The 12,717-nt window shown below is 33.8% G+C and overlaps 1 protein-coding gene across 1 annotated transcript in view; it reads right to left on the reverse strand.

Moving 5' to 3' along the window:
* LOC140165760 (uncharacterized) overlaps positions 1–12,717 on the reverse strand; it is a 193,124-nt gene that overhangs the window by 4,082 nt on the left and 176,325 nt on the right. The window contains exon 7 of the mRNA XM_072189081.1: positions 2,366–2,465. Within this exon, the coding sequence (XP_072045182.1) occupies positions 2,366–2,465 (100 nt within the window). The remainder of the gene's footprint in view (positions 1–2,365; positions 2,466–12,717) is intronic.

A 12,717-nucleotide genomic window follows, 5' to 3' on the forward strand; every position in this document is an offset into this window, starting at 1 on the left:
ACGTCATGCTGACTGTACTGTTTACGGCACTTACAGTTAGCAATCATTAAGTCCGATTTAGACTACACATCATGACTGCAATGAAATTTGAGCTAGGATTTAGCTAGGATTGGCGATGAGAGTTGCGATACGCTGTGCACGCTTGTGATTGGCTGCTGGAAAATTAAGGTCAGCATTCACTATGGAAGAATGAAAACAGGACAGCAACACTTTCATCTGGCGATGCTGCGATGTGGTGTTACCAGATTGGACAGACAAGATACATATCTCCCATTAGCTTTGCTTTTCTTCAAAAATTCTTTCAACAATTTTGATATCTTATCTATGTAAATTAAATATAAAAGGACTAATTTCCCTGGGCTAATTTCGGACAATGACTTCAGTACTATCTTATCCCATCGCCACTTGCTGAATACAGTAGTCATGTGTTTGGACAAGAATCAGTGATTGTGTTGATTGACATGACTCACAATGACATTTATGAACAGCAGATATAATCTATTGGCAACCCAGTGACTCTTCATATAAATCCACAATAGCAAGGAAGCTACATCAAATTTAATTACAAAACGGGCTTTTCCTTTTTTTCTTTCTTTTCGCCAGCCCATTCGGGCTGGTACCTGTTTCAGGTTTGGGGTCAGTTTACTCAAGAGATTATATTTTAGTGGTATTGGAATGATTTTTTTTTTTTACTTTTTGTGGTTAAATTTTTTTTTATTTTTTTTTTTTCGATTTGTTAGGAAAAGTAAGTATGTTTTGCCGTTTCAACGAATCAAAATGAGCGTGTATTACCAACGTTATGTTTTAAATAATTAATTATGACTTTAAATGTTTAAAGGCCTAAATGTAACAATAATAGTTAATATATATAGCATCATATGGTCAGCAGAAGAAAATCTGACATCACCTATGATGTCATATCAGTGTCCTTGACCGGGGTCCTTACTCCTTGACCACTGAACAGCGTGATATCATGTTGATAACAGATCTATAGAATCAAAATCTTCATCATATCCTCGGATCATATCACAGATTCTCAACAATCTGTGATCATATGGACCATATTGATGTGAAAGTAGTTATCTATCATATCCTGTGTCGTTTTATGGATAAAAATGACTCAAAATGTTATTGATGAAATGGTTGCTATCATAAACATCAGTTTTGTCTTTTCAACGGAAAAATCCGATGCAAAATAAAGTTTTTAGGGCCTAGCTATAATATGGGCATAATTTATGCATATAGTATTGAACAATGTACCCCATTTGACATGCACTTATAGATAAATAAATTGTCTTACTTTATTAATTTAATAACTTCTTTATTATAAATAAAATGACACATAACTATTTGATTCATAAAATTACATTCAACAAAATGATTGAAGAGAAAACACACAAGGCACTAGGCAGACTGTTATAGAATGGAGTATGTAAGATGCCATGTCCATAGCTTCAAGCAGGAGTTTCCGACTAGCAATCAACATGATCAGCACATTCAGAAAAACACAGTTTAAGAGTGAAGATTGTAGTGAGTAACCAGTCCTTTATAAATGTGCTGGCCACTATCTATTATAATATAGTAGGCTTAAACTATACATTGCTGAATTAATTAAGTTATTTTAAAATAAAATGTACATGTAAGTTAACTCAAACCGCAGTGTATATATCGAAAGCAGTGAAATCGGACATTCCTAAGCGAAGATATTGAGTTCGTAAGTTCTGGTATTACAAAATTGGAAATTGAGATATCGTGGGTAAAAAGCTGAAAAGACAAAAAAACCAACGACAACAACAACAACAACAACAACAAAACAAACAGACCAGAACAATTTGGAGTACATGTAATGAATTAAAAGAGTTGACATGAGATTAGGAATTAATGTTTTCTGCTGTTTCAATGTGCATGTTCTCATCGTTGATGGTTTGGTGGACTGTCATGTAGATGTAAGCGTGATCCTAAAAATGCCTTTCACATTGACCAAAACTAATTACAAGACCTCTTCTACATTGAGGCTGGCTTTCCCTTTTAAAGGGAATTTTTATTTTATTCTTTGTTCTATGACATGAACACAATAAAGTTGTTAGGCCCCCCTCAGGACCATACTATAGTAGGGCAGATTCTATGGAGTCAACTTTAGAAGCTGCCAGTCTACCTGCAGTACAAACAGTTAAAGTTGGCATTGAAGCCATGTTATAAAGCCTCCTGCTTGGCATGTGAGGGGTCCGAGGTTGACTTCTTTGTTCATCTTCTCTCCTTTTTGTTTATTCTTTCCCTTCCGATAGCAAAAAACCCATGGGTTTCGTTAGGATTAATAGTTCTGTATACACCTCACATCTGACCCAAACTCTCCATGTATACCTACCTCATGTTCTAATGCCATATTCCTCATCTCAGCTCTTTTAGCTCTTTCATCAGCCATTCTTAATAGTTCTGTATGCACCTCACTGGACACCATTTCTGACCTGTAAAATAAACAATAAAACGAAAATATGGCAATGATCTTTTTTTTTTTTATGAATTATATTTTTCTGTATCAATAATCCCAATATCATATTCAGGATCATTATAATAGTTTAATACAATCTTGGTCAAATTTTCATTTGAGAAATGTGACCAGCTCCAACAAAACCCGGAACAAGTCGCCAGGCCTTTAAAGATGACATTCCCATTAAAAAAAAATCAAATTTTGGAATTCTTAATTTCATGGTATTTGACTGTGGGACTAAAATGGACTTTCAAATCCTTGAGAGTACCTATTATTGTTAAAACAAGGTTTATTTAATCAATAATTAACAACTGAACTATGATAATCCCTATTCAATGCTGTGTAAGGCAGGAACTAATTAGCCCATTACTCAGAATAGCAATTTGGCAAAAATATCAAGGTATCATTTACAAAATTATCCATATCTTGAAAAGTATTGAATGATGCTATGTATATAATTTTGGTATCATTTTAAAGCTTATTGCCTAGTGCTTACATTTGTATTCAAATCATGAAATGTCAACAACACAACTTGTTCCTGGTTTTGTCAGAATGGGTCACAAATAGACCCAGCTCATGCTGAGTCTTGACTAGGCACGTTGACAGGGATGTGTTGTCACATATTATGAATCTATATTCCGTCAGGAAGATTTTCTGGTCATTTTAAGCCAAAATAATGGAGTGAAATGAAAGAAAACACATATCTTGGCTGCTTATGGTGTTCTATGGGGGATTTAATTTCTTAATTACGATATTTTAATTTGTTGTGTTTGTAGGACAACACTTGAGAGCAATTTCTCTGTTGTCCTAATTAAGTAACAAATTAAGTAGATTTCAATTAGGGGACTGGGACATGTGTAAACATTTACAAATAAGGCCAATGCCAAACAATTTAATAAAATCAACCAAGGATAATAAGTGCGAGCAGCCTAAAACAAAAACTTTTATTTTATGTATAATTCCATTTGTTTCACACTTTTTAAATTGTTTGATAATTTTCCGCCCTATTCTATTAAATAACTATTTGGGCTGCCCCTTCTTCTTCTTCTGCCGCCCCTCCCTTTTTCCCCCATGCTTTTACCCCGGGAAGGGGGGCTCCCACCCCAAAGCCCTCCCCCTATATGCGCATGATGCATCATTTTTGCCATGATAAGATACTCATCTATAAACTTTGGCATCATCCTAGTATGTCATCTTCAAAGACATGACTGGAGAGTGTCAACCTAAATATTAATCCATGGAGGAAGGAAGATTGAGGCCATTACACATGTTACACATGCAAGGCTATACCCAGGAGATTTCAATGCCAAACATCTTGGTCTTTGCTGGATTTGGATACATCATGATATCAGACATTGCTGATGGATCTTTGTTTGTCAAGAGACTGATGCGTGACTTTAAAAAATGCAAGATCAGAACATAAGGGTCTATGCTAGAATCCAAAAGTAATGGACAACGGAAAAAAATCACGGAATCGGAGGTACAACACAAAAAATGACATTTTTGTATCACGTGACAAAAATTGTTAAAAGATACCGTAAGAGAAATAAATGTTAAAAACAATCTTGAGTTGTGTGTGTCAATTTTATGATAAAAAAATTCTGTTTAATAATACCCAGAAACCCCATTGGGTTATGGGAATGTATTTAAACATCCTCTGAATAATACAGAAATAAAGGTATTATTATACCAAGGCATGAACCCCCTATCCATCCAAACATCATAACAGTTGGCCTATTATTGTGAGAATATTCCAATCAGAGTATATTGATCGCAATATTGATCACTTTATTGTGACATTAATATCATTCGTAATCATTGTTTGTACATTTTAAGCTTTATTCATAAAACATGGATTTTAGAAAACAGTAAACTTCGGACTCTAGTCTATGCTCACTCCTTTGGCATTTCTATTTGTGACACAATCTCATCCATGATCCATGGAGAACACAGGATGCATTTTTGTTAATGAAGTGAACTATTATATAGCCTAAATGCTGCTTGAACCTATATCTCATATGTGTATATACATATCAAAACGATGCACTTGTCGGCTGCTACATGTGTCTCATTTCGCATAACTCTAGGAATAATATCAGACTCATCTCCGAAGTGGAGATCACTTCAAATCATCCCAAGTTACATAGTTTAGGAATACATTGATCATTCCTTATATAATTTGACTTGAGGATGATTTGAAGTGACCTACACTTGATATGAGTCTGGCATTTATTCCTAGCTATTTTGTGAAATGAGACACATGTAGCAGCCGACAAGTGCATCGTTTTGATATGGATGTACACATATGCACAGTTTATCCTAACATACCCTGTGTCTTGAATAGCAGCTAATAGCTATTATAGCCCATCAACCATGTGGAGAGGCTAGGAAATAATTCCTCATATCTCATACCCTCGATTGTAAGCCTTTTCCTGATAAAAAGTTATCATAGGTTAGGCCTACACATATAAACATAAACTTGTTCAGCAATCAGCATATCAAAAAAATGACATGGTCAAAGCGGGGAATGATCAGGAGGTCATATCAGTGGACTACTATACTGAGCATAGCATGATGTTTGGTTGCCTGTGAGTGCATAATTGATATGTTGATAACAGATCTAATAATGTTGTGGAATCAAAATCTTCATTATATGGACCACATTGAAGTCAAAGTAATTATCTATCCTATCCTGTATCGTTTTTATGGATAAAATTGACTCAAAATGTTATTGATGATATTATTGCTATCTTTAACATCAGTTTTGTCTTTTCAACGGAAAAAATCCGATTGAAAATAAAGTTTTTAGGGGCTAGCTATAATATTGAACAATATATCCCATATTTTGACATGCACTTATAGAAAATAAATAAATTATTGTCTTACTTTATAAATGATAAATACTGTAAAATGACACATAACTAAAGTGAGGCCAATTTCTATCTTTTTATTTGATTCATAAAATTACATTCAACAAAATGATTGAAGACTGAGAAAACACACAATGCAGACTACAGAATGGAGTAGGTAAGATGCCATGTCCATAGCTTTGCAGGAGTTTCGGACTAACAATCAACACATTCAAAAAATACAGTTTAAAAGTGAAGATTGTAGTGAATGATCAGTCCTTTATCATGTGCTTGCCACTATCTACTTTATAGTAAACTATACATTATGTGAAATAATATAAAATTATTTTAAAATAAAATGTGCATGTATGTAAGTTGAATTAACATAGCGAATTAACTAACAACTGCAGTGTATTTCTTGATTTTTATAATAAGCATGGGTAAAAAGCAGTAAAGACAAAAATACAGAACAATTTGGAGTAATGAATTAAAGAGTTGACAGGAGTTATAGGAGTTAATGTGTTTTGCTGTTTCAGTGTGCATGTTCTCACCATTGATGGTTTGGTGAACTGTCATGTAACATGGATGTAAGCGTGATCCTAAAAATGCCTTTCACGGTGACCCAAACTATTTACAAGACCTCTTCTGCATTGGCGCTGGCCTTCCCTTTTAAAGGGAATTTTTATTTTGTACAAGGCCTGGCTGCAAATAAACAAGTGTTTTCGCCAGCCCATAGGGCTGGTACCTAATTCTGAGATGTGATTTGTGTACACTAAAGATTAGCTAAGATTATAGCCTTCTTCTATTGGTATGAATTTTTTTTTTACTTCTTGTGGTGGAAATGTTTTTGATGTCTGCTAATTCGATTTGCAAGGAAACGAAGGTATGTTTTGCCGTTTCAACGAACGAAAACGATTGAGTATTGCCAAAGTTATGTTTGAATTAATTATGACTTAAAAAGTTATCATAGGTTAGGCCTACACATATAAACATAAACTTGTTCAGCAATCAGCATATCAAAAATATGACATGGTCAACAATTAGTAATTTAATAGCGGGGAATGATCACTGGAACAAGGTCATATCAGTGGACTACTGAGCATAGCATGATGTTTGGTTGCCTGTGAGTGCATAATTGATGTTGATAACAGATCTAATAATGTTGTAGAATCAAAATCTTCATTATATGGACCACATTGAAGTCAAAGTAATCTATCCTATCCTGTATCGTTTTATGGATAAAATTGACTCAAAATGTTATTGATGATATTATTGCTATCTTTAACATTAGTTTTGTCTTTTCAACAGGAAAAATCCGATGGAAAATAAAGTTTTAGGGTTAGCTATAATATTGAACAATAAATCCCATATTTTGGCATGCACTTATAGAAAATAAATAAATTATTGTCTTACTTTATAAATTATAAATACTGTAAAATGACACATAACTAAAGTGAGGCCACTTTCTATCTTTTTTATTTGATTCATAAAATTACATTCAACAAAATGATTGAAGACTGAGAAAACACACAATGCAGACTATTACAGAATGGAGTAGGTAAGATGCCATGTCCATAGCTTTGCAGGAGTTTCGGACTAACAATCAACACATTCAAAAAATACAGTTTAAAAGTGAAGATTGTAGTGAATGATCAGTCCTTTTATCATGTGCTTGCCACTATCTACTTTATAGTAAACTATACATTGCGAAATAATATAAAATCATTTTAAAATAATATGCATGTAAGTTGAGTTTACATAGCAAATTAACTAACAACTGCAGTGTATTTCTTGATTTTAATAATAAGCATGGGTAAAAAGCAGTAAAGACAAAATACAGAACAATTTGGAGTAATGAATTAAGAGTTGACAGGTGTTATAGGAGTTAATGCTTTTTGCTGTTTCAGTGTGCATGTTCTCAGCATTGATGGTTTGGTGAACTGTCATGTAACATGGATGTAAGCGTGATCCTAAAAAATGCCTTTCACGGTGACCCAAACTATTTACAAGACCTCTTCTGCATTGAGGCTGGCCTTCCCTTTTAAAGGGAATTTTTATCTGATCTAATTTTATCTATCTATAGATATAATAATCATCTCTACAACTGGGAAGTGTCAGTGTGGTCATTGCTGTCACTAAGGATCCATGCAAATCTCAGGAGGCTATTCTGTAATAAGGAAGGATGCTTTATTGTTACAGAGAAGTCATTTCAATGAAGATAATTATGTGAAATTATCAGACAAACTGAGTAGCAAACCCCTATGCTGGATTTATTTTGGTGGGTGCAGGATTTCCAAAAAGTGGACCTTTTTCGAATGAAAATTCTGCTTGCGCAGATGTTTTTGTAAAAAGTGGACCTAACTTCCCCCAAAATTACCCAGTTTTGGACTTTTTGAATGCCTTATCACCAATAAGTAGACCTTTAGTCAATTCTTCTTCCACTTTTGGACCTTTCTATTGGAAAATATAGCAAAAAATGGACCCTTGTGGATTTATGGGGAACAGCAGAGATGTCAACTATAATTCAGTTGCATTTTTCGCATTGTTTGATTTGATTAAAACACCATCATGTATCTAATCATTTGTTTCACAGATTTACAGTGTTGTTTTATAAACAATGAATTAGGCCTATAGAACCAAAGGAACAGCACAATTGTCTTGGCTAAATACCTCAAATGATTATTTCCTTGGCATTTCAAGTCAGTTAGCTTAATTGTAATTGCTTTGTCCTATTTGTCTTGCACTTTGTGTTTTATATGGGCAGCGTCCAATGATTTTTGCGGTACAAAATCGCACAACGCATCACAAAATTTTCCTCTCTCCACCCAATTTCATTTGCTCTGTGGAATTCAAATTTTTGCCCGCAATTCAGTGTAAAATGTGAACAAAAATGTTTGTTTGTTTGTCTGTATTGTAATGTCAGCCTTGTGTGAAGCATCACAGTAATGTATCCATTTTGGTAATCTGTCTCGTATCAGTTTTGCTTACTTTTCATGTATATATTAAGGTTGCGTGTGATAAAACTTTCAGGCACTTAGTTTAGGCAATGTTGGAAAAACACACATGCATTTGATAGTTGGGGATGTAGAGTAGGGTGAAAATAGTGATTCCATCACAAAATCATGGGGAATATGTTTGAAAGTTTTATTTTGTAATTTGTAGCAAATAAAAAGTAAGTGATCAAATAATAAATAAATAAATAAATTTCGGTGTTTTATATAGCGCCTTTTCCGGATCTTAGGGGGATCAAAGCGCTGTAATTTCGCTGCCATGATCAAATGGTGGGAAACTTCAGATAGAGGGCACTTTTCAAAATGGCTGCCAGAATGCCTAAAATGGTCAAAAATTGCCACAAATTTTGTGATTACATATCATAATGCTTAAAAATATATCCTACATGACACGGTATATAATTTCATATTTTGACCTGTTTTTGTGTGTGTTTTATCATATCAAAACGTTTTAGCTGTGAGAGACCCATTACAAACTGCGACTTATAACTTCTTTCCAACACTGCTTATAGGGATCACAAGGTCAAACGCAATCTCTGTGTGTAGTTCAATGCAGTCTCAGATTACCATCTTTAACCTTTGGTAAAACCTCAACATACGAACCGGCTCACTGCACGGACTGTGTACAGAATGCGGAGAGACCATTATACCTAGTTCAAGCAGAGGTGATTTGGGGTATTTGCTCGTACCAATTTTTTTCGGATTTTTCGCTGTATGCGATTTTGCGAGTGAGATACTTGACAAATTCCGTTTTTTAAAGTTGCAAATCTTTTAAAAACTAGATTGTCTCAGCAGCAGGGGACATTAGGCTGTCATGTGCATCTAGGTGTAGAGGCTTATCCTCTTATTCCCACTTGAGCATTCTCAAGTACACTTAAAGTTTTTGGTCTCCTGGTCATTCAGTTTTAATTTAGGGGTTGTTGTTATGTTGTTATAGCAACAAGCTCAGTTTTTCTGTCCAGTCAGCTGTCACTTTAGTGGTGTGCAGCCATTCAGGTCTCCCCGTCTTATATTTTTCATTCCTTTGTTATGTCCATAGTTCTCCTAGTGATGCACTTGCAATTGTTCCTTCGATCTTGATGGACCAAAAATTTTGTGCTCTTGGTAGTGAAAAAAGATTACTAGTAGCTAGTGTGGTAGTAATCTATAAAGTATATGCTTGATAACTATACATTACTGCATCAGTGGATGTTCATATTTCATTAATATTTAAGTGTATAGAAGCGCTATTCAGCATCCACAGAGCAGAACTGGTTTTGTCATTTTCATGGTGGAATTGGCCATCTACATCTACATCTAACATCTAAAGAAATACTGGGCAGGACCAATTGGTATCGACGTCCAGACTCTGGTGGCATCACAAATGTCTAAAAACAACTCAACTGAGGGTGCATAATCCAAAGGTGCGCATAAAAACAGTGACTGGTGCAGAGTGGCTTAGTTTGATGAGGCTGGGTTTGAATCCACTGGCTCGCCTGTGTACAGCTGAGCTGAGTGTGTCTGTATGCTCCAGACCTTGGTGTTGAACAATTTGCTTGATGTTGACTCATGGATGATGGATGCAGGAAGTATGTTCCACTGGGTGATGGTACGGGGGTAGAGGCTATACATGGTTCTGAAGCCATCGGCTTCACATTGCTTACAAAGAGGCAAGTAGTCAAAACATTTCTCCGTAAATGCTTTGTTGAGACTGAGACAAATCAATTAAGTATTTTATATGTCTTAGTGTTAGTCGATTAAATGTAAGTCGGCAGAAACTTTCTAAAATTTGGGTGGTGGCTTTATCGCTAAATCTTTTAATTTGCTTGTTTGCATTTTTTATCACGATTTGAATACGATAATAGATTAGGCAACGACAGTTGTTTATATTATACATTTTCTGCCATTATTAGCTCATGCATTACCAGTATGATAAGATGACATATTAACTCACATATTGAGTATCATTTAATGGATTACATGTTGCTCAAAAAGAAATGGTCAACGTGCAAATCAGACAGAGTATTTGGACATGTTCTATTAATGGGATGGAGATACATATTTATTTGTCAGGCGAATGTAAGCCTTAAAAGTTAAGATTTGTATCATGGTTGCATACCTTATCTGCATGCAAGTCGGTTATTAGTAAATAAAATCTAGAAGTTGCATATCTTGGATCAGGCTTACATACCAACCATTAATATCAACATAATAAGGTGCAAAGGTATCAAACAATGGGGGGAAAGCACATATAGTTTTCTTCTCTTTGCTGTTTGTTTTTTTGTGGTTATATTTCAGAAGTGTCTTCCGCTGATATTGCACATCAATTGCGTTGAGGATTGCATCATATGTGGCTTGCGATGTGAATAGACCCATAAGTTACTCAAGCTGACTAGTTACATTCTCGGCCATGGCAGCAATACGTCGTTTAAATATGCACCTCAAAAATATTCAAGAAAGAAAAGATAACGGAGAATGATAATCCTGCAATAACAAATTTGGCAGAAAGTAAATTCAGCAGAATTTAGATGTCAATTTACATGTGGTATGCATCAGCATATTTCTTCAGCTCAACAGGTATCGAGAGGAATAAAGTTTAGTTATAATTAGCTTCTTATTCTTCCACAAGCAAGAAGAACAATACAAGACGAAGTTGAAATTGTTATGACAGTAGCTGATGACGTTCATTTCACTTTAGATGAACAATTTAAATTGGCATCGGATACCATTACTAATGATTTTCTTCTGTCATAAAACTTGGCGAATATCCCGTTTTACGATATCAGTCGTTATTCTTCAGCAAAATACTGTTAACCATAAATAATGCTCATCTAATGACTCAACTATAGACTTGCAATTCCCACGATTCTGAAATCTAACTCGGAATACAAATAGAGACTATACATGTACATGTGCATTATATGTAAATTAGATACATTTCATATTGCATAGTTTTACAGATCTATTGGCTTCAATGAAATACCGGTTAAATTTAAAAAACAAGGTATATTTTTATGCATCAATACTTTATCAACCTGATATGATGTCCTTTATGTGATGTATTTTGCTATGTACAAATATAAAACCATTTTAGTCTTATGGGATGTTGTTCATCATGAAAACCAACATTTATAATCTAAAAGACAATGAAGGTAACGCTTTCTAGGACACACTTTTTACATGCCCTAAGGTGTAGAAAAGAATTGCAAAATATAAGAGACTAGGTCGATATTACAAGGGACACTTTGCATCATTTATGCATACAGCACAAGTTGCATAATGATTATAATAGGTCCAACTTTTATTTGCACAGTGATTAAAATTGTCTTAATATGAAATATGTAGGCCCTACTTTGCATCATTTACGCATACAGGATAAGTTGGATAATGACAGTATATAAATGATGGTATTTATCAATGATGTAAAAATATGTCTTTATTATAATAGGTTCAACTTTCTTTTCACAATAATTTAAATTGCTTTAAGATTAAATATGTAGGCCCTATTGGATATTACTATTTATCAATTTTGCATTACTTATCAATAAAGAGGAACACAGTCATAAATATAGAAGTCTAGATTCGTGTTCCAGGATGATGGTGGCTTGCAAATACAAGTATAAGCACATGCAAGATGTGAAACATCATAATAAGCTTGTCATTATAAATTATACTCAAAATTATGAATGGATGTAAAAGAGTAGCCTAAAAACAGACCAGACATCCAATTAGTAAAAAAACAAAACAAAAAACAAAACAAACAAAAACAAAAACAAAAACAAAACAAAAATAGATATAAAATTTAATTTCTAACAACAATAATGGTCCTTACATTTATATTTATATTTATAGTTGGTAGAATGTGGAACATATTTAATATTCTGTTGGAAATTCAATATTTGCATTAAATTCCGGTTCAAGTAATTCAAACTTTATATTATTTGATGCTTTCGTTCATATGGAAAAAGAAAGCAACAATGTGTAAGGTAATTAAAAATATGAAAACATATATACATTTTTTTTAAATGTATTTATATTATGCCTTTTGCCTTCTATGTATAAAGAACCACTTTGGAAATAGGCCTTTGGGCTTAAGTGGCTATCCTGTGATATCTCCTTGCTTTGTTTTTTATGTGTATCTTATGTTATTTATCTTAATGCATTTTATATCTATTTACCTTGTATTGTTGTATGTGTAATATGGAGATACCGAATAAAATCGTAAGGTGAATAAAAGATCACAAACGATATCAAGTTTTAAAAGTTTAAAAGGGTAGGTGATTATTGAATATTCATGGAACATTTCAATGATTGATTAATTTGTGGTACAGATAATATTTATTTATTTTTTCAATTCTTGAAAAAATTATTAGTAGATAACTGTTCGATT

Source organism: Amphiura filiformis, chromosome 12, assembly GCF_039555335.1.
Source record: "Amphiura filiformis chromosome 12, Afil_fr2py, whole genome shotgun sequence".
Classification (NCBI taxonomy): Eukaryota; Metazoa; Echinodermata; class Ophiuroidea; order Amphilepidida; family Amphiuridae; genus Amphiura; species Amphiura filiformis.